Here is a 22,152-nt window from a genome sequence, read left to right as displayed (position 1 = left end):
CCCCCCCCCCCCCCCCCCCAGTTGGGGGGGGGGGGGGGGGGGGGGTCTAAACATTGCTGAGGTATCCAAATAATATATAGAGACCTAGGTGAGCCTGTGTATCTAATTTAAATATTGCTCCATTGAAAATACTCAGACAATGCAGACACAGCTGGCGCTCACAAGGTCGAGATTCAGATGCACAATCATTCAGTGGTATTGTTGTCTTTGTGATGAATAAACCTCGCTTTTAAAAGTCCACCTGCTTCCGTTTATTCGTTGTGGTATCTAAACCATGACGGAGCAGTGAATTGAGGCGTCCTAGGTAAATACTATGGAAGCGTACAAGACTCGCCTCGAATCATCGACACAGCCGAAAGACGATGGCAATGAAGGAATGCAACATCTCGTTGGCCTCTCCCGAAACGATGAAGTAAGCTACAAAGTTTTGATCATGACGATTTGCAAAGTGTGGGCTTCTGACTACATATTGCAAAAATTCAGGCAGTCTTATCAGTCGTATTCAATGAAGGTATCCCTTTTTCAACTATGCTTATTCACCCAAAGATCGTGTTTTTGGTGGAATCAAATATCACAAATTACCATCGTGACTTTGTTGCTGATCTCAATCAACGTTAATGTTTTCTTTAGAGCAAGAATACTCTGTACAAGACATTGAAGAGTTTCGAGAGACTCCTGATGGTACGTCTTCCCTCTGTCGTTGAACCAACGTAACATTTACGTTTTCGACGACTTTGAACTGTCACTGTACAATATCAAGATCCAATTTAACTGAATTCATTTTTGATATAGTTCCACCAATCGACGAATCCCTCAGAACCGAACTCATTACACTCGAAAAGCAGGCAGTCAAAGAAGCCGAGTCTGGAAATCTACAGGCTGCACTTTTTACATTGACGAAATGCATATCAATGTGTGGCTGGTATAGCTCTGGATATAATAATCGAGCTCAGGTATTGCTGCATCCTCTTCTTTCATACAACGCAATATCTAAGTCGTTACTCGTAGGTGTATCGATTGTTGAACGATACTATCCGTGCCATGGAAGATTTAGACCGCGCGATATACTACGCAGGATCTGATAACAAGGTGTTGGGAAATGCGTTTACGCAACGGGCTATAATCAAGAGGAATTTGGGTGATCAGGCTGGATCTGAAGCTGATTTTGGTCTAGGTGCGAGATATGGAAATGAGATTGCAAAGACAGCTGTGAGATCGAATCCTGTTGCTAAGCTGTGAGTACTTGAGTAGCAAAAAAAGACAAGCTAATATACTAATGTCTCATGGGAACGTTTAGGTGTAATCTCGTCGTTTCTGATGCAATGGCCTCACTACATAAATAGTTCAAATATTTTCTGTTACATTGCATGCAAACATCCTCTTGTATTATTCTGTTAAATATGTGATTTCTATCTGTTAGATACACTCTGCTCCCAAATTAGTCAACACCCCACCAACAAGATACAGACTACCTGTAACCAGTACAGGTGTCTTCTCTTCCTCGCTCCCACCGACAGCAGCCAATTCAACAGCCTCTTCAATAGAAGAAACCACAAATGTCTCGGTAACAGCTTCTGATCCAGCGGTATCCATAAACTCCTTCCAAGCAGCTTGCAATGCGTACTGAGCAGTCAATAACTTGTCTGCGTCAACCATATTATTGGTATAATCGGCTAGTGTCCTAGTGTTTGGGCGGTATGGGTCGTTTGGTGTGAAGATTACACGGGAGAATAGGTTATTGTGTTGGAGATGGAGTTCTGCGATTGGTTTGAGGAGTTCGGGACCATCCCGTCCGTGTGTTGAGTTGCAATTGAATATAAGTGTGGTCCTATGTGAGAAAGTAGGTAATGTGAGTTGAGTTTCAAAGTCACTGACTTGGAGTCCATGCAGTACTGTATGACGTTTTTTTGTACACATGCGCCACGACTGATGGCTCAACGAGAACTCACCTTGTATGATCCACATACTTCTTGACAGCACCCTCAAACCATTCAGTACACACCAATATGCTCTCAGGAGTATGAGCACCATCTAAAAACCAAGTCACGTTCGGATATTGCGCTGCGTGGTACTCTTGTGCCCTACCAATCCACGTTGTGGAAGCCAGCCCATCAATAAACGGTTGTGGAAGAAGCTCCTGTTGCTGTTGCTTTGAATCATCGGATGCGAGGAGTGGAATGCAACTCGAATCAAATGTATAGAGTTTTTTTGCTTGCATGGTATGAATCCATGTCGTGCATGCTGATACGGCGAGTGAGGCATTCAACTTTTGGTGTGAGCCTGCGAGTCCTAAAAGCCATAAAGTGTGTTAGATGAGCAGAAAAAATGGATGCCCCACAATTTCTATACCTAGTGTAATTCCTTCAACGACTGAGGGCAGTGATATCGACAACTCGGATGCCTTAAGCTCCAAAGCTTGTTCCTCAATGACTTTGAATGCATCTTCCTTTTGTGGCGAGGTAAAGCAAGGAATGCCAGCCTAGACAAAGCGACAAGACAAGAGTAAGAAAAGCGAAAAAAAGGGAAGTCTCCCGATTTGGAAAGTACCTTCATGATACCAGCCTTATGCCACGCAATCTCAGGCAGCGTCTTTCCCAATATAGCCGTATGATCCAGTCCCAAGGACGATATAGCGCATACTATAGGTTTACGAATGACATTTGTAGCATCATAAGCACCACCCATTCCAACTTCCATGATTGCCACATCAACACCTTCCTTCTTGAAGACGTGGAAAGCTAGAGCAGTTAAGAAGCGGAAATATGGTGGTTTTGATGTTGTTCCTTCTGATACTTGATCCTGGAAGAAACAAGACGTTAGGTGAGCAAAAAGACGCAGTGGCGCTGATATATAAGGTGTACCTGAGTCTCATCAAATCGATTCCACAATTCATAAAAATATTTTGTAAACTTGGCTTTACTCAGCGGCTGCCCATCAAGTCGTATACGTTCCCGGACTTGAAGGATGTGAGGACTAGTATACAATCCTGTCTTCAGTGGCCTTGTCGTCGTTTGACCACCATCAGAGCCACTCGACACGACATGGCACCTCCGGAGTATCGATTCGCAGAATGCAGATGTTGAGCCCTTGCCCTTTGTACCAGCAACATGTATAACATTGAGCTCGTCCAAGTCAGCCATCTGAATAAAAAAGTTGAGACTCAGCACGTCACTTTGCCACTCCTTTGATGGGATGAATGCAAGTATCTTACAGAGTAACCGAGTCTGGCCATGTATTCTCTCATTTCAGGCATGCTCCGTTCATTCAACTTGCCCCCGGAAGCTCGAACAGCTTGCAAGATGGAAGCGTTTGATTGAGTTTGGTTGAGTAGTTCTACAGCCGTCTAATAATAGATTGAGAAAGAAACTTAGTTCCGATGCCAGATCAAGGTCAAACATTTGGATTGCTAACTTGTATAGTATACCTCGTAAGTGTTTGTTGTCAACATTCTCTTAAATAGGAATTGTGGATGGGATATGTGACGTCTTGAAGGAGTGAAACAGACAATACGCCCGCGCAATTGCTGGACTACTAGGCTCGGTTTGAGGCCCTTCACTTTGAGAGAGTGATTGGATATCAACAAGACGGAGCTTTCAACGTTTGTCACCAACTTGAAGTTTTGGTCGGTTTTGAGTGATGAAATACCAAACGGACGCATCACCGAAATGCTGTAAATGTGTTGGCGCAATATCGAAATAGAAGTTAATGATATCAATGGAGTCTTAATACACCGGATATTGTCCTTTCACAGCATACAAACGGGTTGTATTTTGCAACCACCTTGAATTCTTAGACAGAAGGCACTGTTCGGCAATGTTCAGAGAATATTCTCACGATAATCACGTATATGAACGTGTCTCTGTACTCATCCTACAATTTTGTGCTGGTCATCGACATTTGAAGTTCGTCTTGCTACCGAATAAACAGCTGATAGCGAATACGGAGAGAGAAGGGAGCCCAAGATGATGAAACAAAAAAAGGTATATCGTCGTTCTTAACGATCTCCTTTTGTATCGTACAAAGTAAATCTAACAACATTCACAATTCAGGTCTTGCTGATGGGCAAAAGTGGATCTGGAAAGACATCTATGAGGAGCATCATATTTGCTAATTACATTGCAAGAGACACTAGAAGACTAGGAGCTACCAGTGAAGTGCTTTGTGGGCTGGAAGATTGCAACATTTGAAGCTGACACCTGTTTTATTTAGTTGATGTTGAGCACTCACAGATTCGTTTCTTGGGGAACCTGACCCTCAATTTATGGGGTATGAGTGCAGTCTTGAACTTGACCGTTACACTAAATGTTAACCCTCTAATTGCTATAGATTGTGGAGGGTAAAAAAACGTGTCGGTCTTGGAGATGAATTGATCCATTCCAACACAAATCATTTTTCACTTAGACAAGAATCATTCATGGAATCCTACATTCAACAACAACGAGACAACATTTTCAGAAACGTCGAAGTCCTCATCTACGTATTCGACGTCGAATCAAGAGAACATGAAAAGGACATGCACTATTACCAATCCATGCTCGAAAACATACTCAAGAGCTCAAAAGATGCAAAGATCTTTTGTCTCATACATAAGATGGATTTGGTGCAAGAAGATCAACGTGAAGCTGTGAGTTCACGTCTGGGCGCATCGTCTGACTTTGTTGCCCATATTAATCAACTCACTCTTCCTGTTGATTCTTAGTTATTCAAAGACCGTGAATCAGAATTGAAACGACGATCACTCCCTCTACACATAAGTGCCTTCCCAACTTCGATTTGGGATGAATCATTATACAAGGTGAGCGAGAACGTGCAAGCACAAAAAAAGGAGATTTAACGAACAACTTATTCGCTAGGCCTGGTCATCAATCGTATACGCTCTCATACCCTCCATCCACGAACTGGAAAACAACTTGCAAGGACTCGCCACACTATGTGATGCAGATGAAGTTCTCCTGTTTGAAAAGACTACTTTTCTCGTGATTGCCCATGCCACACGGACATCACATGAAGACCAACATCGGTTTGAAAAGATATCAAATATAATCAAGCAGTTCAAGTTATCCTGCGGGTATGACAGTCGACTATGATTCGATTTTTTGGTCTTGCTTTCTTACAAGGTTTGATTTTTATAGAAAATCACAAACTACATTCCAAAGCATGGAGATGAGGAATGGCAAGTTTGCGGCATTCATAGATGCGTTGACTTCCAATACGTATCTCATGGTTGTCATGTCTGATCCATCCATTCGTGAGTTATAACAATGTTTTCCCTTCATTTTTTGCGAGCCTAAAATTCTTTCTTTGGCTCTTAGAATCATCTGCAACAATATTAAACATGCATGCAGCTCGTAAACATTTCGAAAATGTATTTGAAGGCCAACGTACATAGAATCTTACCTTGTATATACGATCGGCGATTTTCTTGTTGTTTTTTAAGCGAATGCGCATCACCTTAAAACAATGCACAGCAACACAATTTCAATCATTTCCCAAATCGAATCCAAACCAAATTGTATCGAAAATGGAGATGGTAGTCCCCGATTTCATGTTCGGTGGAGTCTCGTTTGGTCTAGACGATAGCCTCGCCTCCTACCGCCATTTTCAAAAAACCAACCGCAATAAATCAGCACACAAGAAATCAAGCGGCATAAGATCTCGTGAATCTTCAGCACAAAAGTCTCGAAACACCACAACGAGCCTCATACGATACACCGTAAACCCATACTCACCATCCACAACACCAATATCATTAAATGCCGCGGACGTGAATTTCCCATCAACAGGCGTCAATCCCGATGTTACGAGATCACCAATACTATCAAACCGACTAGATACCGTATTATCTGCTGGCGCCGGTGTAGATCTCGACTGGCCTCGCAAAAAACCAGCACCCCAACAACCCCAGCAGCAACTTCTCCTCACAAACGGCGGCCGTGTAAACCCCCTCATGCCAGTAACACGAGCACCACCTAAACGCAAGCTAATCACCAAACCATCCAAGAAATCCACTCCATCGCCCTTCTTGGACGAATTCGAATCAATACTATCCAAAGTCAATGAAATGAATCCGCACTTGGTATCTAGGAATGAATATGATCCAACGTCTAAAGTGCCTCCTGCAATGGTTACGTTCTTGGCTGTTATATTCTTGCTGATATCGGCTGTTATTGTTGGGTCTACTGCTTTTCATGACTGGACTGTTTTGCAGGGGGGCGAGTGGAGAATTACGTTTAAGGGAGCTGTGGAGAACATGATACCGACCAAGACTGTTCCTGTCTTATAGAACTGATACATCAATGTGCAAAGAATAGGTATTTATATTAGAGAATATCAAACAAGAAACGAAAATATATGAGTGTGTGTGTCTCTTCCAACCCCAAAATAAACCTTCATACTGATACAGCCACATAAAACTACTATAAGTTTACATTTTGTGACTGGACATTGTCCTGGCGATGAAGGCTTCAATGTCAACTGGTTCGTGCTTGATCAACCCAAGCTTAGAAGCTTCAACCTGTTTGACGAGTTGATGGACACGCTGATTGTATGGTGCAGGGACATTGTGTAGTTTTCCAAGACGGATGATTTCACCATTCAGATAGTCGACTTCGGTCATACGGTTTGCTTTGATGTCCTTAAAAACAATATAACATCGTCAGGATTATCAACCAAAGGAGATTCGACCTCGTAACACCCATACACCATACACGTTGGTTAAACTTACCTCATACATGGAACTAGTAGCCTTCTCTCCAATCTTGACAATACGTGGGAAAATAAACCTAAAAATCCAATCCGGCAACATCAACACCCTCGCAACAGTAGCAGGATTCGGTCCATTCCCCTTTGGCACAATCCCAGCAGCCTTGTATACATTCATGGCCTCTACCTGCATTTTGGCATATATACTCCTATATCCATACGTAAACAGCTCGTCCCGTAGCGGCAATGCAGAGAGTGCCGATACAGAGTTGTTCAAATTAGCGAGCAGCTTAGCATATAGCACTCCATTCATATCTGCTTCCGAGACGGCGTCCACCGAGCTTCTGAGCAAGAGTTGCGTAAAGTTGGATCCAGTAGCGCTAGCTTCTACGACAAGTTTGCCCGACGAGGACTGATGGAAGACACCGTTCTGTTCTACGACGTTGAAGGGAAACATGCCGACGATAATGTCGCACTTGGATAGCACTGTGCGGATATCGTCTGCTGGTCTAACACCGTTTTGCATAGTCACGATGGATGTTGAGGGAGAGTCTAGATGGGTTATGGATTTCAGGGCAGAGATGGTTCCGACGCGTTTGGTGGTGATGACGATATAGTCAAAGGTGATGTCTGTGGGGACGGTGAGGTGGAACCGAAGTTTGGATACGGGGATTTGGGAGATTTGGCCATCGAGGCTGGATACGCCTAGGCCGCCAGACCTACAGTAAAAACGATGTGTAAGGATCGCTTAAAGCAGATGCGGCAAACTGACAAACATACTTGGTGATTTGGTTCAAGAAGGATTGACGACCTACAAAATGAACTTCAGCTAATCCCCCCAGTTCCAGTTTTCCACCGAGCCAGCATCCAACTAGCCCAGCTCCTAATATACACACTTTGGGCTTGATTTCTGCCATCTTCGTGGAATTTGGTACGCTGGCCTTGTTGAGTTTCTTTGCAGGAGTTTGACGTGGACGGCATGAATGCAACAACCAGCCAAAAGGCAAATCGTCATAAGGAGGCAATGTGGACATTTTCGTGATTTGGCGCGTGTGGTTGCTTTTCCGAGCAAGATTTTTTTGTTGTAATTGTCTTGATCAGATAAAATCCAAACTTTTTTTTTTTTTTTTCCAAACTTTTGTGCTCTCGGTGGATCAATTAATAGGACGTGGGTTAATGACTGTGCTTCGGATGTTTTCGACAACATACAGACCGTATCGAGCACAAGTTCATGTTCGCAATCATGTAAAGTTCAAGCTGATGTTCTGAAGTTGATTAATAGACATCAAAAGTGCAACGTATATTGGACAAGCTATCACATTTTCTACACTTAAAACTGTCTTGCAAGAGCAGGCTTCCAGTTTGTAATTGGATGAGTTTCTGGAGTCTATTAAAAATGGCGAAAGATTGGTTTAGTTCGAGAGGCAAAAAATCGCTTGTTAATTACTACAAGACAGTCAACAGGACTTCAACATAACATTCAGCAGTCCACGTATTCCCAAACAGCTGATACTTACAGCATTCTCATCTTCCTTCCATATCTTGATTGTCTTGTCTGCTTCACCAGTAATCAATCTGGATCCAGTTCGATCAAATGTTGAACAAAAGATGCCAGCTTCTGATTCTAGTGAACCGGGTTGTACAGCTGATTCAGCAGTTTGGAAATTATACCCAGACTTCCAATCCCAGAAATGCATTGAGCCATTGTCAGCTAACATGAATAGATAAAGTTAGCGTTCAGGGCAATTCCGACTGGTTTCTTTTTGTGCCTTGATCTCATCGAAGCTAAAAACACCAGCTTGGGTGTTCTTTGGAATGCTCACCTCCAGAAAACAAGACATTCTCCTTATTACACGACATGGTATTAACAATGGCCTGATGCCCATCCAAGTTTTGTATAAAATTACCACCAGGGAACTTCCATTGTTTGATATTATCGGGTGATGCGGATGCAAATGAGAATTCCGTGGGATGCATAGCTAGAGCCCGTACAGACTTTTTGTGATGCGTTAATGTAGTCATTGTTTTACCAGCTGCTAAATCCCATAATCGGATGGTAGTGTCGTTTGATGCTGTGATTAGTTGTGGGTCCGCTTCTTGAGTTTTGATGTCGGTTACGGTTGCAGAATGGCCGGTTAATGCGAATATTTGGGCTTTCGTTCGCATATCCCAGACCTTTTTTGAGTTGAGAGCAGTGTGGGTTAGTACACTTGAGAAAAACGAGATGACTGTCCACAATATTGACTTACTCGTGCAGACGAGTCACGACCACCTGTAATCAGGACATCGAGAGTAGGGTGTAGAGCTAGAGCATAGACACCACTCAAATGGCCATGGTAGTGACGAATGACTTTGTTTGTTTCCAAATCCCAGCATTTGACCATCTTGTCTTCACCACATGAAAACAAGTATGGATGTCTTGGTGATACAGCAAGTCCTCGGACAGTTGATATGTGACCAGTGAGCGTTAATTTGAGTGTTCCTGATGCCAAATCCCAGATCTATCAATTGAAGAGAGGACTGGTTAGAGCCCAGCCAAAAAGTTCTAACCCTCCTTTGAATAGGACGCTCAGTCATCTCTTTACCTTTATAACCCGATCTCCAGCCCCGGTAACAAACCACTCATTACTAACATCGACAGTAACAGCTCTGACCCAACCCAAGTGACCCGAGATGACTCTCATCAACCTCCAAGGAGCATGCCATTCAGGTTTGGGTACTTTACGTGGTTCCTTTATCTTTATGAGTGAATTCGATTGTGTATCGTATATGGCGGCGTTTGGTTTATGTGTTCCAGCTTCTGAACGTATTGTTAGTGCACTGGATGATGTTGATTGTTGGTTCCTAAGGCCAAACAAAGGTTAAGTGTTGATTCGTATGGATAGCGTGCAACCGACTGACATGAGTCCATACATTTGAGCAGCAGGCATGGTATCTAGTATGGATTGCACTGAGCTTCCACTAGCTAGACCCAAATCAGTTGAAGGTGAAGGTGTTGTTGTCGAGGATATCTTTGTACTAGTCCTACTAGTGGTGGTAGTACCATTTACTCCAGTTGCGACACTAGGTTTTGGCTGAGCAGCTTGTTGTTGGATGACTTTGGGTAGTTGCTTGACGTGATCATATTCGTCCAAGATCTTTGATGTCAGCTTCAATCGTTGACTAGCGTAGCAATGAAATAGAGCAGAGTAATTAGTAAATAGGTGTTTTATGAATATTATAAATGTATTCTGAAATAATGCAGTCTTCTATGTTGTTCATACCTCTTTGGGTCGTCAGGAAGTGGGTTTCCGTGAGTCGATTTGTATAATTCGTGAGTTCTCTTCAAATTCCTGCCAAGCAAGTCAGCCAGTGGAGGGCTCATCATATCTGTATTGCTGGTCATCTTGTTAAGAGATTGTCCGTCCTTCTTTATTACTATCAAGTCTGTTTAGCTGTTAAATCAAATCTATAGCAAACTGGTGAGGACAAGCTATTTTTGTTTTTCGCAGCAAAGGCACCAACAACGGGTGCAAGATCAAGTGCTCATATTATTCAGTTTTATTATATTCTAGCCATAGACGCATCCCGCCTTCATCTTCCCTTACAAGCCATGGCCGATGTTATCGCAGCATTAGAATCCATTGTAGTTGGTGACTTTGTCACCATCGAAAAGACTTCTGGTCGAGGTGAAAAGACTCAACAAAGAGCTGAGATACTCTCCATTCGGAATCCTCTCTCGGGTGGTGGGCCGGAATACTACGTTCACTATGATGGATTTAACAAGAGACTCGACGAATGGGTCTTGTGGAAGAAACTCAACTTGGACTCGGTAGAGCATTCTAAAGGTGGTTCCACTACTAGCGGTGGTCATGGTACTAACGTCGCCGCTGCCTCTGCCACCAAGAACAAATCATCACCACCATCGAAAGCTTCCGCCATCACCAAGAGTGGTAGTAGCGATGCTCCAACTGTAGTAGTAAGCCAACGACAACCGTCGTCGTCTAGTAGTAGTAAACAAGCTGCAGCCGCAGTTGCACCGGCAATGGCAGTGACTCCGAGTAAAGACACCAAGAAACGAAAGAGACTCTCGGGTCTCAATAGAAAGTCAGCATCGCCAGAGGCTGGTGATAACGATGATGTCGAATCAGTCACGAATGGCAAATCCAGTAGTGGTAAAGAGAATCGAAAGTTGAAGTACGATACACCGATAGCTGTTGCTGGACCCGATGTCGACATGGAAGATGTTGAAAGTGTCGATACGGAGCCTGTCAAAACTCGGGGCAGTAAATCAAACACGAGATCAAAGGACAAGGACGATGATGAGGATAATGATGTCAATATGGAAGATGCGAATGAGAATAATGATGGAACTAAAGATGGTGCTGGTGAGGATACCGTCAAGAATGACGACGACGAGGAAGACGAAACCTTCTCCAAAGAAAAGGAATTGGAAAAGTTACGGACAGGTGGATCCATGACTCAATCGATTGGTGAAGTCTCTCGTGTAAAAAACATAAATAGGATTATCATGGGCAAGCATGAAGTGGACACTTGGTATTTCTCACCATATCCTGAAGAATTCGCTGGTGATTGTCTATATATATGTGAGTTCTGTCTCGAATTCGCCATCAGCACTCGAGCATTCGAACGACATCGCCAGAAATGCACCCTCCATCATCCACCCGGTAACGAAATCTATCGTAAACATGATATATCCTTTTGGGAAATCGATGGACGTAAACAGAAAAAATATTGTAGAAACCTGTGCCTCCTATCCAAACTCTTTTTAGATCACAAGACACTATATTACGATGTAGATCCCTTCTTATTTTATCTAATGACAAACACGGATGAAACTGGATGTCATTTACTGGGCTACTTCTCGAAAGAAAAGCAATCCAGTGAAGAATACAATGTAGCCTGTATTCTCACTCTGCCGCAATACCAACGTATGGGATATGGCAAAATGCTAATCTCATTCTCATACGAACTCTCCAAAATCGAGGGTAAAGCCGGATCACCCGAAAAACCATTATCCGACTTGGGACTATTATCATATCGTAAATACTGGACGGACATTATTATCGAAAAACTATATCAGATACGCCCGAAAGGTGAAATCAGCATTCACGAATTGTCTCAACAGACATCAATAACTCCCGATGATATATTGAGTACCTTGCACTCATTGGATTTATTGAAATTCTATCGAAACTCGTATGTTTTCTTCTTGACTCAGAAGAATATCGAGTATGCTGAAAAGAATATGAAGAAGGTTAGCAAGAATAGAGTAGAGAAGGATTTTATTGATTGGACGCCACCGAAATTCCAGGTTAGTAAGAGCAGGAGGTGGATTTGTGTTTCGCTGCATTGAAGTTGAAAGGGAGGATGCCAAAATGGAGTTTCAGGCTTCCATATGCTTATCTAACATGACTCTTATGCACCTTTTAGCCAAGTCAACTACGCTTCTTGTAAGCCCTGCAGCAAAGTCAACGCTATACAAACTGTCTTAGATTATGCTTCCAATTATTAAACCAAACCTTGTACAATCAAAATGCTAAGAATCTAAATGTAATATGCAAAACCAAATTCGAAAGATTGAATTATAATATTTTCCCAAATGTACGTGCACGATCGCGGCACTGCAGTATGTGTTGTCGTCCTTCCGATGGTGGAGGCGGTATAGGCCAGCACGATCGTACAAACGCCTTCCCAAACAATCCACCTTCCAATGCTACCACAAGTCCAACATGCTCGAGTCTCAGTAACGTCAACTCCAACATTGTATCGTCCTGAACAGGATTGCTTGTTGTTGGCGTCGATTTCGGAATGGGAAGTGGGATGGCGAGTTAGGTGGTTTTGTGCAGTATTTATTGTGGTCCAAGTCTTTGTGGTGGCGGTGGTTATCGGGCGAAACAAAATTACTAAGAAGGTAATAATTGACTTTGAACCATCACTAAGCAAATAAATAGCTGGTACACCTTTACGAGTTACATCCGTACGGTATGTTCGAGTCGTTAGCTCGCGGACGAGGTAGCCATCCTTCCTAACGTCATCATCTGGTGCTTGGTGGTCAAGACAGGTGTCAGGCGCAAAAGGCATTAGCCAATGATGGGCAGGAGCAACACTTGCCTAAAGATATCACAAACAACAACCATTGATCACATTGGAAGTACCTTTAGAATCAACAGGCACGTGGATCCGTATCGCCAACCCCCGCCTGCCTAGCATCGATCCCCCCAATATCACAAACCCGTGGTATACCATTGACCCTATAACTGATGAGCGAAACGTCTCACACCATCTACATCATTCAATGTCTCCTCACTTGACACTATCTGCTCAAACCGGATGTCCTGTCAGCAGGGATGGTGGCGGATGGCAACTGAATTCACGAATCCATTTCACGTAACGGTCATGAAAGATCGGATTGACATTTAGGAGCTGCGGAGCTGCTGTAGATTTATCGATTTAAAGTTTCAAAAAGTGTGATTGCGGTGGAGATGTTGCACAGGTGTGATAGATGTTAGACACTACTACTGATGCTGTGGTGGATCTGCGCAACCACAAACAGTAGATATAACTCCACGTACTTATGTATACTCCTGACACGGTAGACAACAGAATACACATCTATAAGGCGCGTATATCCAGGTTCAGCAAGTATGAGACAAAGGTATCCAACAATAGACATACTACATTGTTGTAGAGGTTGGCAAGGGCAAAAGCAGTACGTGAGATGCGACGTGATTGTTTAAAAGGAATAAAAAGTACACGTACGCGAGAATGACTTGTTGTCTCACACTCAGTACGATTTTCTTTCTTTGGACAGTTTTTCTTTGTTTGCAAAAACACATTATCGAAACGTACAGCTAACGAACAACTTAACCAAAGCAGCCGACGTACAGCTCAACTGACTCAATTATCTCTACAATCGAATCATCGCCAGCATGGCATTTCGTCCCCTCATCTCCTCTGTCGCTCGCTGTGGTCAAATCATCTACCCCATGGCATCTCCAATCAGTTGTAGAGTAGCATTCAACAGCTTACACTCTTCTGCTCGCCGCTGTAAGCCTTAATTCGTCGTCACAGCCCCATTTTCTACTACGCTTTAATATCACTCCCAACACTAGTTGACTCCATGGCTCGCTCTCCTGCACCATCGTTATTGTCGGTTATCCTAAAATCAACTCTTGATGATTCACAAAAGGAAGCTCTTCTCGAGGAAGTTGCTGAAAAGAAAGTCATGGCAGAGCAACTCAATCGATACAAGGCCCTGCTGGAAACTCGTAGTAGAGAACTACAAGCGAAGACCTTAGATCTGCTCTATGTACAGGGAAAGTTGAAGGCGAGGAGGATCATAGGCAAGTCTTTGGAAGGACACTACTGTAACGGGGGTACCCACTAAATGAGCTCTTAACGGTACATGTTAGAACAATATGAGATCAAGTTTCTTGATAAGTCTGGATCAGCTCGAAAAGCTGCTTGGAAGTCTTACTTGTCTAGAGCTGAGGCTGCTGGCATACATACATCGCTGTCGAAGTGCAAGGATTCAGGTGTCGTGGATATCCCAGTCTCTATAGACGCACTTTATAAGCATCTCTGCACCGAGATTCATGGAAATACAGTCAGAATTGCCTCAGGACGATACGAAATCCCGATACCACCTGTACTGTCGACATATGAACAATGTTTGCTGCAAATCATTGCCAAAGAAGGGCTCCAATGGGATGTTGACTTTTTTGTGATTGATCCAGAGGTTGAAGGCAGTGTTATGTAAATAGGTATTCCTCCGCTGTTTCAATAGTGTAGTCATTTCTCTTGCACAATAATATGTATAATACTTTATATAAATTACAAAATCAGACCTCCTGCACACATCAAACACCAGATTCGTTGGACTCATGACGAAACAGACTATTGAACAGAACACCATAAAACGATGGTATACAAGCCTGCTCAAACATTCAAACCTCTACTACCACATGTCCAACATGCTCAACAACGTCAACCCAACATCATATCGTCCTGAATAGGATTACTAACAGGGTCGTTATTGGGGTCGAGTTCGGATTGGAAAGTGAGATGGTGGGTTGGTGGTTGTGTTCAGTGGTAGTGTTTCTGGTGGTCAAAGTGTCTGTGATGGTTGTGAGTGTCGGGGCGAAAAAGGAAACCATAAAAGAAAGTAATGGAAGACAACCCACTTTGAACCATCACTGAAGACATGGATAGGTAGCAGTAGTTTACGTGTTACACCCGCATGGTGTGTTCGAGTCGGTTGGCCGAAATGGGAGCCCTTCCCAAAGTCTTCTGAAAAATAAAGGAACTCATGAGCTTCAAACTTGTCTTTTTTTTGCGACGGGAGCGTAAAAATGAGATAAACAGATATTTAGGTAACCATGATCATTAAAATTCACCATCAGGAACACATTCATAATTCTTCGTAGTGCGAATTCATCTTCGGGTGCTTGATTTGTCAACACTGGGATCAAGAACGCAAGAAAGACACCAAATGCCCACTTGAAGCAATACTTGCTCAAGGACATCACAGGAGTCATTTCTTTAGAATCAATGGGTACAACAATCTGTACCCAAATCAGCCAGAAGCTGCTGCTTGCGTTGCCTTTAATTGCTTTTTTGTGCGATATGATTCTCAAGTGAAAGATGCGTCCTTGCATATGATCGAGATTGTGTCCAAGAGATAATGACAATCCGTAGGAACAGCGTTCATTCCTTCAGGTACACCATTCAGGATTCTGCGTAATGCATCCATCTTCTGGTACGTGGTTTGTCCAGGCTGGATCTATAGACGCAAAAAAAGGATTCACCTCCAACAACAGGAGCAACACTTGCTCAATCATCACAACCCGACGCTGGATTCAACATGCCTTTAGAAGCAACAGACACAACAATCCACACTTCCAAATCAGCTTGCCTACAATCAACCTCCCAACATCACAAAGTCGTGGTCTTGTCATCCTTGCAACAACAACTTTTTGGACCAATGTATGGGAACCACGATACAATGGACCACCACGCCAGAATGCAATTACTGATGGAATCCGATCCTGATTCTATCTGTTGACTCTGCGTCGGTGATTGTGAATTTCAGGCGTCGTTTGTACCTGCTATGGGCCTCGAAGGTATATGCGTCCACGTCAACAATGAAAAAAAACGGGAATTTTAGGCTGTGGTTTTCGTCGTATTGGATGCGAACTTGTGACATCGATGTTTGAATATAGGATTGGAAGGCAAAAATACTGCTTCGTCACACCCTTCCACTTTACATCACCCACATCCACACATTGATGCCACATACCTGTGGAGTCAAGAAAGCACAAATAACCCCATCTCCACCTCCAATCTTGAGCCCAAATAATTAGAAATTGAATCTGTACACTCAACAATTCTAGGTATCTAAATTGTAATAAGTAGTAGAACAAACTGCAAAATAATGCAATATACAAATATTGTACGGGTATGCTATTAGTGTTGCTTTCCTTCTGCAGATGGTGATGGTGGTGGTATAGGCCACCACGAGGGTATAAAAGCCTTGCCAAATAGTCCACCTTCTAATGCCACCACATGTCCAACATGCTCAAGTCTCAGTAGCGCTAGTCCAACATTGTAACGTCCTGAACAAAACTTGCCAACTGACTTGTTATTGGCATTGATTTCAGATTGGGATGCTGGGATGGTGAGTTGGGTGGTTGTGTCCAGTGTTAGTGTTGATGGAGGTCTAGTGTTGCGAGGGTTTTGTGAGCGCAATGCAAGAAAACAGGCCGCGCATGGACGCATATAGAGGGCACTCACTTTGAAACATCACTAAATACCTGTATGGGCAATATTCGTTTACGTGTTACACCTGTATGGTATGTTCGGATGGTTAGCTCTTGGCCGAGATAGCAGCCCTTCCTAAAGTCCACTATAAAGCCAAAGAATCGATCAGCACAAGACTGAACTTTTCTCCGCCACATGATGCGAGACAAGTGATGTGTACCTCCTTGCATATAGTCTAGATTAGATTCAAGAGGTAATGAAGATCCATGAAAATAGTCATCCATTCCTTCAGGAACACCATACATGATTCTTCGTAATGTGTATTCTTCTTCGGGCACTTGATTTGTTAAGACGGGAACTAGGAATGCAAGAATACAGGTTTGGCCGATGATATTGGGAGTCACGCTTGCTCAAACAACCACCATTGACCACATTCCACATACCTTTAGAATTGACAGGCACGACAATCCTCAAGCCTAAATCAGCCTGCCTGGAATCGATACCACCAATATCACAGAACCGTGGTCTAGATACCATTGCACCCACAGGAATCACTTTGCCCACAGTATGCGCGTCACTAGATGATGGACCACCAGTCCACAATGCTTTTACTGATGGACCCCAAGCTTGATATGCTCTATACCTTGAAGTAGCATCGGTGATTTTCACTTTGGAGCGTAGTTTATACTTGTTTAGGTGTTGAGAGAGACCTTGGACTGCACATGCGTCCACGTCAATGATGAAAGATGGGTGTGGGAAGTCTGGACCGAGGTTTTTGGGGTGTATGAATGCGTCATATAGGACGCGACCCTGTGAGTTAGATGATAGGGTACGTAATTAAAAAGGCGAAAAAGAGATGTATTTCATCTCCATAAATCAAGCTCTGAAGATCAGGCTCGACAAACACAACCGGCAATACCACGCATACCTGAGGAGTCAAGAAGGCACAATAAAAGCCATCACCACCACGTTCAATCTTTGGCATATGGTTTGTAATCAGTCCTTGTAGGAACTTGACGACATCAGCTCCTTCAATTTCCAAAAAGCCACGGTTTTGTAGTAGCGTATAGCGATCAGACGTGGCAGTTTGAATCAAATAATGAGATGCCTCAATAGGAAACGAGCTGTGTCCTGTACTATAGAGTCTTGACTTGGTGCATGGAATGAAAGCTAGACGAATAACAGAAGTTAGTAAAAGTAGTTACAAGGAATGCACATCTTGAAATATATGACTCTACATGAAGCTCGATGCCTTATCCAGACAGTGTTTAGTCGCAGAGGTAGCATGTTCCAAGATCGACAATGTTTTGAAGTTTTGTAAGAAGTTCAAACCCAGTTGCAGGGCTTGCAGGGATGGAGACGAGGGTATGAACGTGTTGAAGAGTGTGGTATGCTTTAAATTATTGTTAATTGAGCATCTACCGTGCTGTAGCACGTACAAAAAGAGCTACGAAGGATAATCCAGCTTCTGTATTTTTTGCAAGTCATAGGATATCCAGCTGGATAAGCAAGGCCGATGCAGACTTTCAAAGTGGAAGACTCTACTTAAAACATCATAGTTAGCTCATACAACGCGTCTAGTAGACAGATCTTACAATTCAATTCTCACTCGCAAATGTCCAAAACTTGACACAAAACAAGTTGGAAGCTCCAAAGCGCAGACGACGACGAGGGCGCAATAGCTCAATATGGCAGATTGTGATTGTGGAGGAAATTTCGTCTATGAAAGGGGCCAGACTATATGTGATAGATGTGGAAGGGTCGCAGAAGACAGCAACTTAAAGTCGGAAATCACTTTCACAGAACGCTCGTCTGGCAATGCTACTGCTGATGGTACCGTCATTGGACATGATCAAGGTACATACTCTTATTCAATCTGCTCTTTTGGGTGTCTCTTGCCTGTCCATTGCTTCAGTCCAACATTTGCCTGCTGAAGAAACACTATACTGATCACATCCTCCTTGGTCGTTTAGCTCGCGCAAGGAGTCGAAGCAAGTTCGGTACTGTACGTGGAGGAATGCCAGAGTCTCGGGAACAGACAATGGCCAAAGGTAGAGTCCACATCTGCCTACTTGTCACCCCCTTGTGTTTAACCTCACCATTCAATCTCAACGCTATATAGGAAAGAATAAGGCCACTGAAATGGGTACTCATTTCGGATACAAACAGACTGAGATCGAACAGGCTACTTCTTGGCTCAATCTTGCTATTGCCCACAACTTTACAAAGGGTCGACGTACCGATACTGTCGTCGCTGCCTGTCTCTATCTTGTAGCCAGATTGGGTGACAAGGGTCTCATGCTCATTGACTTTTCTGAACGTGCCGAAGTAAGTCTCTACTGTTCTGATTTTGCTCTTTCATTCGAAATGATCAATGATCCTTTTTTTGCGCTTTCAGACGAACGTATATACATTGGGTGCTACATTCTTGAAACTGGCACACCTATTAGGCGTTGCAATTCCCAATATCGATCCAGTAAGCAGAGTTCACACGTTCAAAAGACCAAGAAAAGATCAAATGTGGAAAGGTGCTCACACTCATGACACCATGTTTAGAGTATTTACCTTGCTCGTTTCGCTGAAAAGCTCGACTTCGGGGGAAAAAAGACGTCCGTTATTAAAGTCGCCACCAATCTGGTGAGACGTATGCAACACGATTGGATGGCTATGGGTCGACATCCTGCTGGTGTTTGTGCAGCATGTAAGCTGTTAGACGTTAATGCGTTTTCTTATTTCATATTTGACTGATCATTATGGCTTTCGACTTTGGCAGGTCTCTTCATTGCTGCTCGTATGCATGGATTCCGTCGAAGCCATCGTGAGATTGTCAGTGTCGTCAAGATTTGTGAAACTACTCTTCGAAAAAGGTATTTGGTTTAGAGCTTGATGTATCCTATATTATCAGTCACCCGTTTTTTTTTTGGTTGAGCTCGTTTGACTTTGACAGTTCCCAATTACTGACATCCGTCAATTCACGTCCACAGGTTGACTGAATTCAAAGACACACCATCTGCGGATTTGAATCCAGTAGACTTCATCAAACAGAATGACTGGGACAAGCGTGGAAAAGAATTGAAATTGCAGCCTTCACCTCTTCCTCCTATATTGACTCAGAGGAGACGTCGTGGTGGGTCAGCTGATGATGAAGACAAGAAGGGTATCCTTGATGATGACGATGACGACGATGAAGATGACGAAGACGACAAACGCAACCAAACCGATAGTATTCGTAGGAATAATCGCAAGGATGTTGACGACGATGATGATGATTCAGAAAATGGCGAAGGACAAAGAGCATCATCATCTACACGTCACCGACAGCGACAACAATCAGGACGAGCAGGATCTCAAGCTCCATCTGACGACGATGACGTGAATATAAACGGTCCAATGCTCAGCCAATATGGAGATGATATGGAAGAGAACGGTATCTTGGACGAGATGAGCAAAACATTGGAAAATCCCGACTTTCAGCAAATTACTAGAGAATTAGGTATGAAAGTTGTTGACTACAGTGGGGTCCTTTTTCTGCTTATTTCTATACGACAAAAAAGCTGATCGAAACTACACTTGCATCATAGGAGGCACTCCTGGTCCCAGTGACGATGACTCAACCACTCCACTTGCACCTGCACCCGCAGTACCCAAGTCTGCCCTCAAACGAAAAAGAACGCCAACACCATCATCTACCAGACTCAAGAAGACAAGGTTCGAAGATACACCATCAGTCACGCTATCTCCCGTCACGACGTTCCTTCCACCTCCATTAGGAGTAGCATTACCAAAAGCACCAACAGATTTCGCAGCAACAACTCCATCTTCACCAACATCCACCGAAGAACAAACATTACCGGCAACAAATAATAATACAGATGCTACTATAACTCCAGCAGCTACATCCGATGCATTGACAGCAGAAGAACAAAACTGGGAATTATTGGATGATGACAATGAAATTATGAATGCCTTCTTGACTGATGACGAAGTGTCACTTAAGAAGAGGATTTGGGAAGAGGAAAATAGAGATTGGGAAGAAAAGCAAGAAAGGAAACGTATTATGGAGTTGGCTAGTGGAAAATCATCTCAATCAAAGAAGGTATCGTTGATATGCATCTGTTTTTTTCTGTTCCCTTGTGACGAGAGAAGCCACTTTCAGCGTTCTAACATTCCATTCCTTATATCATATAGCCACGTAAGCCAAGAGACAAGAACGCAGCAAATCAAGCACCTGCTGCAACAGCCGCTGAAGCTGCCAGACAATTATTAGCTACCAAAAAAATGTTGTCAAAAAAGATCAATTACGATGTCTTGGAAAGCCTCTTTGCTGACGTCAAACCTCCAGCACCAGCACCAACTCCACCTGCTTTATAGAAATAGTGCTCATTTGGATTAGAAGCTTGAAAAGAAGCAAGCTTATACATATAAAACCCGCTCGTTGCTCTGTACAGAAAAATGACCAAACGCACATAAACCATGTATATACATTTCTTTATGAACACAAAAAGAGTACAGGTGATTTATTATGTACAATGATCCAGGTTTTGTGCGAATGGAATGCGATAGCTTAGCATCCAAAAATATTATACGTGCTTGGATTCTAGCCACCATGAGAAATGCCCCCAGAGTCACTCTCTCTAGAGCCTCTCAACAGCCTGCATTTGAAACTGGACTGTCGAGTATGGAGGAAGACCATCTGATGAGTGTGTTTGCAATGTTCTATATGCGTTCAGTGAAAGAATCAGGACATGTTCAACAGCAAGAAATAAGACCTTGATCAGTTTCGAATTAAGGCAACTGACACAGGTTGCCATCCATGTAGATCACTTACGGTCTCAATCCATATATCTTGATGAGTCGAATATGAGTGTCCTTGCCATTCTGGTGGTTGCTGATTACAGCAAACTGTAACAGGTGTGTTCGTATTGGTTGTCTATATATGCAATGGAGAGTTGTGAGAGGGAGAGAATGTTAAATAATTCCGTCCTGAAATGTGAGGGGGTGTTTTTTTCCTGCTGTTGGCTTACTCGGGAGACGCAGAATTCAAGGGAAGACAAGTCCATCCAACAGGTTCCTCGAATTCGATCAAATTGACTTCCTGAAACGCAAAACCAAAAAAGAATATGTACAAATTCTGCATTGAAAAGCAATGTACTGGGACCAAACAAAATACCTGCAAATCTTGAAAATGATTACCAGCACGAACTGAGATCTTGGTCGGTGTATAGCTTTCGTCTTGTTTATAGTCCAGGTATATGGCTACCGTCTAATGTGAAGGATGTGAGGGTTGTGCGAAAAAACGACCGCATGGAATTGCTACATTTAGACAAATATTCCAAAGAATTACCGAAACAGACATCTTCTTGGGAAACTGAATGTTGACAAGATGTGGTTGTGGTCCATCAGATCTGTGTACGAAGTAGGATGAGATCTTGGAAGTCCAAACGTCGATTCAAGCATAGGTCGTCTAGAAGAGACTAAAGAACAGGAGACGTAACTGCCAATACGTGTCTACAGAGTCGTCACGTAGCTGGTCGACTCCAAATCCAGGCTTAGAAGAAGATAATGACCATGTCGCTAATGTTCCAATTTCAATGTTGGTTGCCAGATCTGGTTTGGTGATGACGAGGTATGAGTGAGAATTCAACATAATATAGAATAATAGGAAATGAATCGCGTAAAACAAAGGCT

At 43.1% G+C, this 22,152-nt stretch overlaps 9 protein-coding genes across 9 annotated transcripts; 4 read left to right on the top strand and 5 right to left on the bottom strand.

Annotated features, from left to right (window-relative positions):
- Positions 1 to 313: 313 nt before the first annotated feature.
- Positions 314 to 1,239, top strand: SmJEL517_g04479 (uncharacterized protein; the record flags this gene model as incomplete). The annotated part of the gene is made up of 5 exons (XM_031170407.1): positions 314 to 412; positions 484 to 511; positions 631 to 681; positions 793 to 953; positions 1,009 to 1,239. The coding sequence occupies 5 exons, from the start codon at positions 314 to 316 to the stop codon at positions 1,237 to 1,239; spliced, it is 570 nt and encodes a 189-aa protein (XP_031023671.1).
- A 177-nt stretch (positions 1,240 to 1,416) lies between these two features.
- Positions 1,417 to 3,448, bottom strand: MET7 (tetrahydrofolate synthase; the record flags this gene model as incomplete). The annotated part of the gene is made up of 7 exons (XM_031170406.1): positions 1,417 to 1,828; positions 1,950 to 2,289; positions 2,350 to 2,479; positions 2,548 to 2,799; positions 2,862 to 3,140; positions 3,212 to 3,343; positions 3,425 to 3,448. 7 exons carry the CDS (start codon positions 3,446 to 3,448, stop codon positions 1,417 to 1,419), a joined length of 1,569 nt encoding a protein of 522 aa, XP_031023670.1.
- Positions 3,449 to 3,962: 514 nt separating this feature from the next.
- On the top strand, positions 3,963 to 5,389 carry SmJEL517_g04477 (uncharacterized protein; the record flags this gene model as incomplete). The annotated part of the gene is made up of 8 exons (XM_031170405.1): positions 3,963 to 3,980; positions 4,050 to 4,149; positions 4,210 to 4,336; positions 4,402 to 4,624; positions 4,700 to 4,795; positions 4,854 to 5,068; positions 5,133 to 5,248; positions 5,313 to 5,389. 8 exons carry the CDS (start codon positions 3,963 to 3,965, stop codon positions 5,387 to 5,389), a joined length of 972 nt encoding a protein of 323 aa, XP_031023667.1.
- A 1,035-nt stretch (positions 5,390 to 6,424) lies between these two features.
- Positions 6,425 to 7,619, bottom strand: PAN5C (2-dehydropantoate 2-reductase; the record flags this gene model as incomplete). The annotated part of the gene is made up of 3 exons (XM_031170404.1): positions 6,425 to 6,634; positions 6,725 to 7,421; positions 7,483 to 7,619. 3 exons carry the CDS (start codon positions 7,617 to 7,619, stop codon positions 6,425 to 6,427), a joined length of 1,044 nt encoding a protein of 347 aa, XP_031023666.1.
- Positions 7,620 to 8,032: 413 nt separating this feature from the next.
- On the bottom strand, positions 8,033 to 10,087 carry SmJEL517_g04475 (uncharacterized protein; the record flags this gene model as incomplete). Its single annotated transcript, XM_031170403.1, has 7 exons — positions 8,033 to 8,089; positions 8,220 to 8,413; positions 8,526 to 8,877; positions 8,952 to 9,203; positions 9,288 to 9,546; positions 9,616 to 9,864; positions 9,966 to 10,087. 7 exons carry the CDS (start codon positions 10,085 to 10,087, stop codon positions 8,033 to 8,035), a joined length of 1,485 nt encoding a protein of 494 aa, XP_031023669.1.
- A 207-nt stretch (positions 10,088 to 10,294) lies between these two features.
- Positions 10,295 to 12,159, top strand: SmJEL517_g04474 (uncharacterized protein; the record flags this gene model as incomplete). The annotated part of the gene is made up of 2 exons (XM_031170402.1): positions 10,295 to 12,016; positions 12,136 to 12,159. 2 exons carry the CDS (start codon positions 10,295 to 10,297, stop codon positions 12,157 to 12,159), a joined length of 1,746 nt encoding a protein of 581 aa, XP_031023668.1.
- A 4,011-nt stretch (positions 12,160 to 16,170) lies between these two features.
- Positions 16,171 to 17,751, bottom strand: GCV1 (aminomethyltransferase; the record flags this gene model as incomplete). Its single annotated transcript, XM_031170401.1, has 6 exons — positions 16,171 to 16,423; positions 16,498 to 16,609; positions 16,685 to 16,822; positions 16,908 to 17,274; positions 17,393 to 17,634; positions 17,703 to 17,751. 6 exons carry the CDS (start codon positions 17,749 to 17,751, stop codon positions 16,171 to 16,173), a joined length of 1,161 nt encoding a protein of 386 aa, XP_031023663.1.
- Positions 17,752 to 18,152: 401 nt separating this feature from the next.
- SmJEL517_g04472 (uncharacterized protein) lies at positions 18,153 to 20,835 on the top strand (the record flags this gene model as incomplete). The annotated part of the gene is made up of 9 exons (XM_031170400.1): positions 18,153 to 18,321; positions 18,438 to 18,515; positions 18,587 to 18,792; positions 18,863 to 18,940; positions 19,021 to 19,165; positions 19,238 to 19,331; positions 19,449 to 19,957; positions 20,046 to 20,560; positions 20,653 to 20,835. The coding sequence occupies 9 exons, from the start codon at positions 18,153 to 18,155 to the stop codon at positions 20,833 to 20,835; spliced, it is 1,977 nt and encodes a 658-aa protein (XP_031023662.1).
- Positions 20,836 to 21,098: 263 nt separating this feature from the next.
- SmJEL517_g04471 (uncharacterized protein) lies at positions 21,099 to 22,111 on the bottom strand (the record flags this gene model as incomplete). Its single annotated transcript, XM_031170399.1, has 6 exons — positions 21,099 to 21,180; positions 21,293 to 21,394; positions 21,489 to 21,559; positions 21,635 to 21,727; positions 21,809 to 21,869; positions 21,969 to 22,111. The coding sequence occupies 6 exons, from the start codon at positions 22,109 to 22,111 to the stop codon at positions 21,099 to 21,101; spliced, it is 552 nt and encodes a 183-aa protein (XP_031023665.1).
- Positions 22,112 to 22,152: the final 41 nt, after the last annotated feature.

Source organism: Synchytrium microbalum (assembly GCF_006535985.1).
Source record: "Synchytrium microbalum strain JEL517 chromosome Unknown SmJEL517_scf0030, whole genome shotgun sequence".
NCBI lineage: Eukaryota > Fungi > Chytridiomycota > Chytridiomycetes > Synchytriales > Synchytriaceae > Synchytrium > Synchytrium microbalum.
The sequence above is the reverse complement of the archived record's forward strand: the minus strand, read 5'-3'. Positions and strand labels throughout refer to the sequence as shown.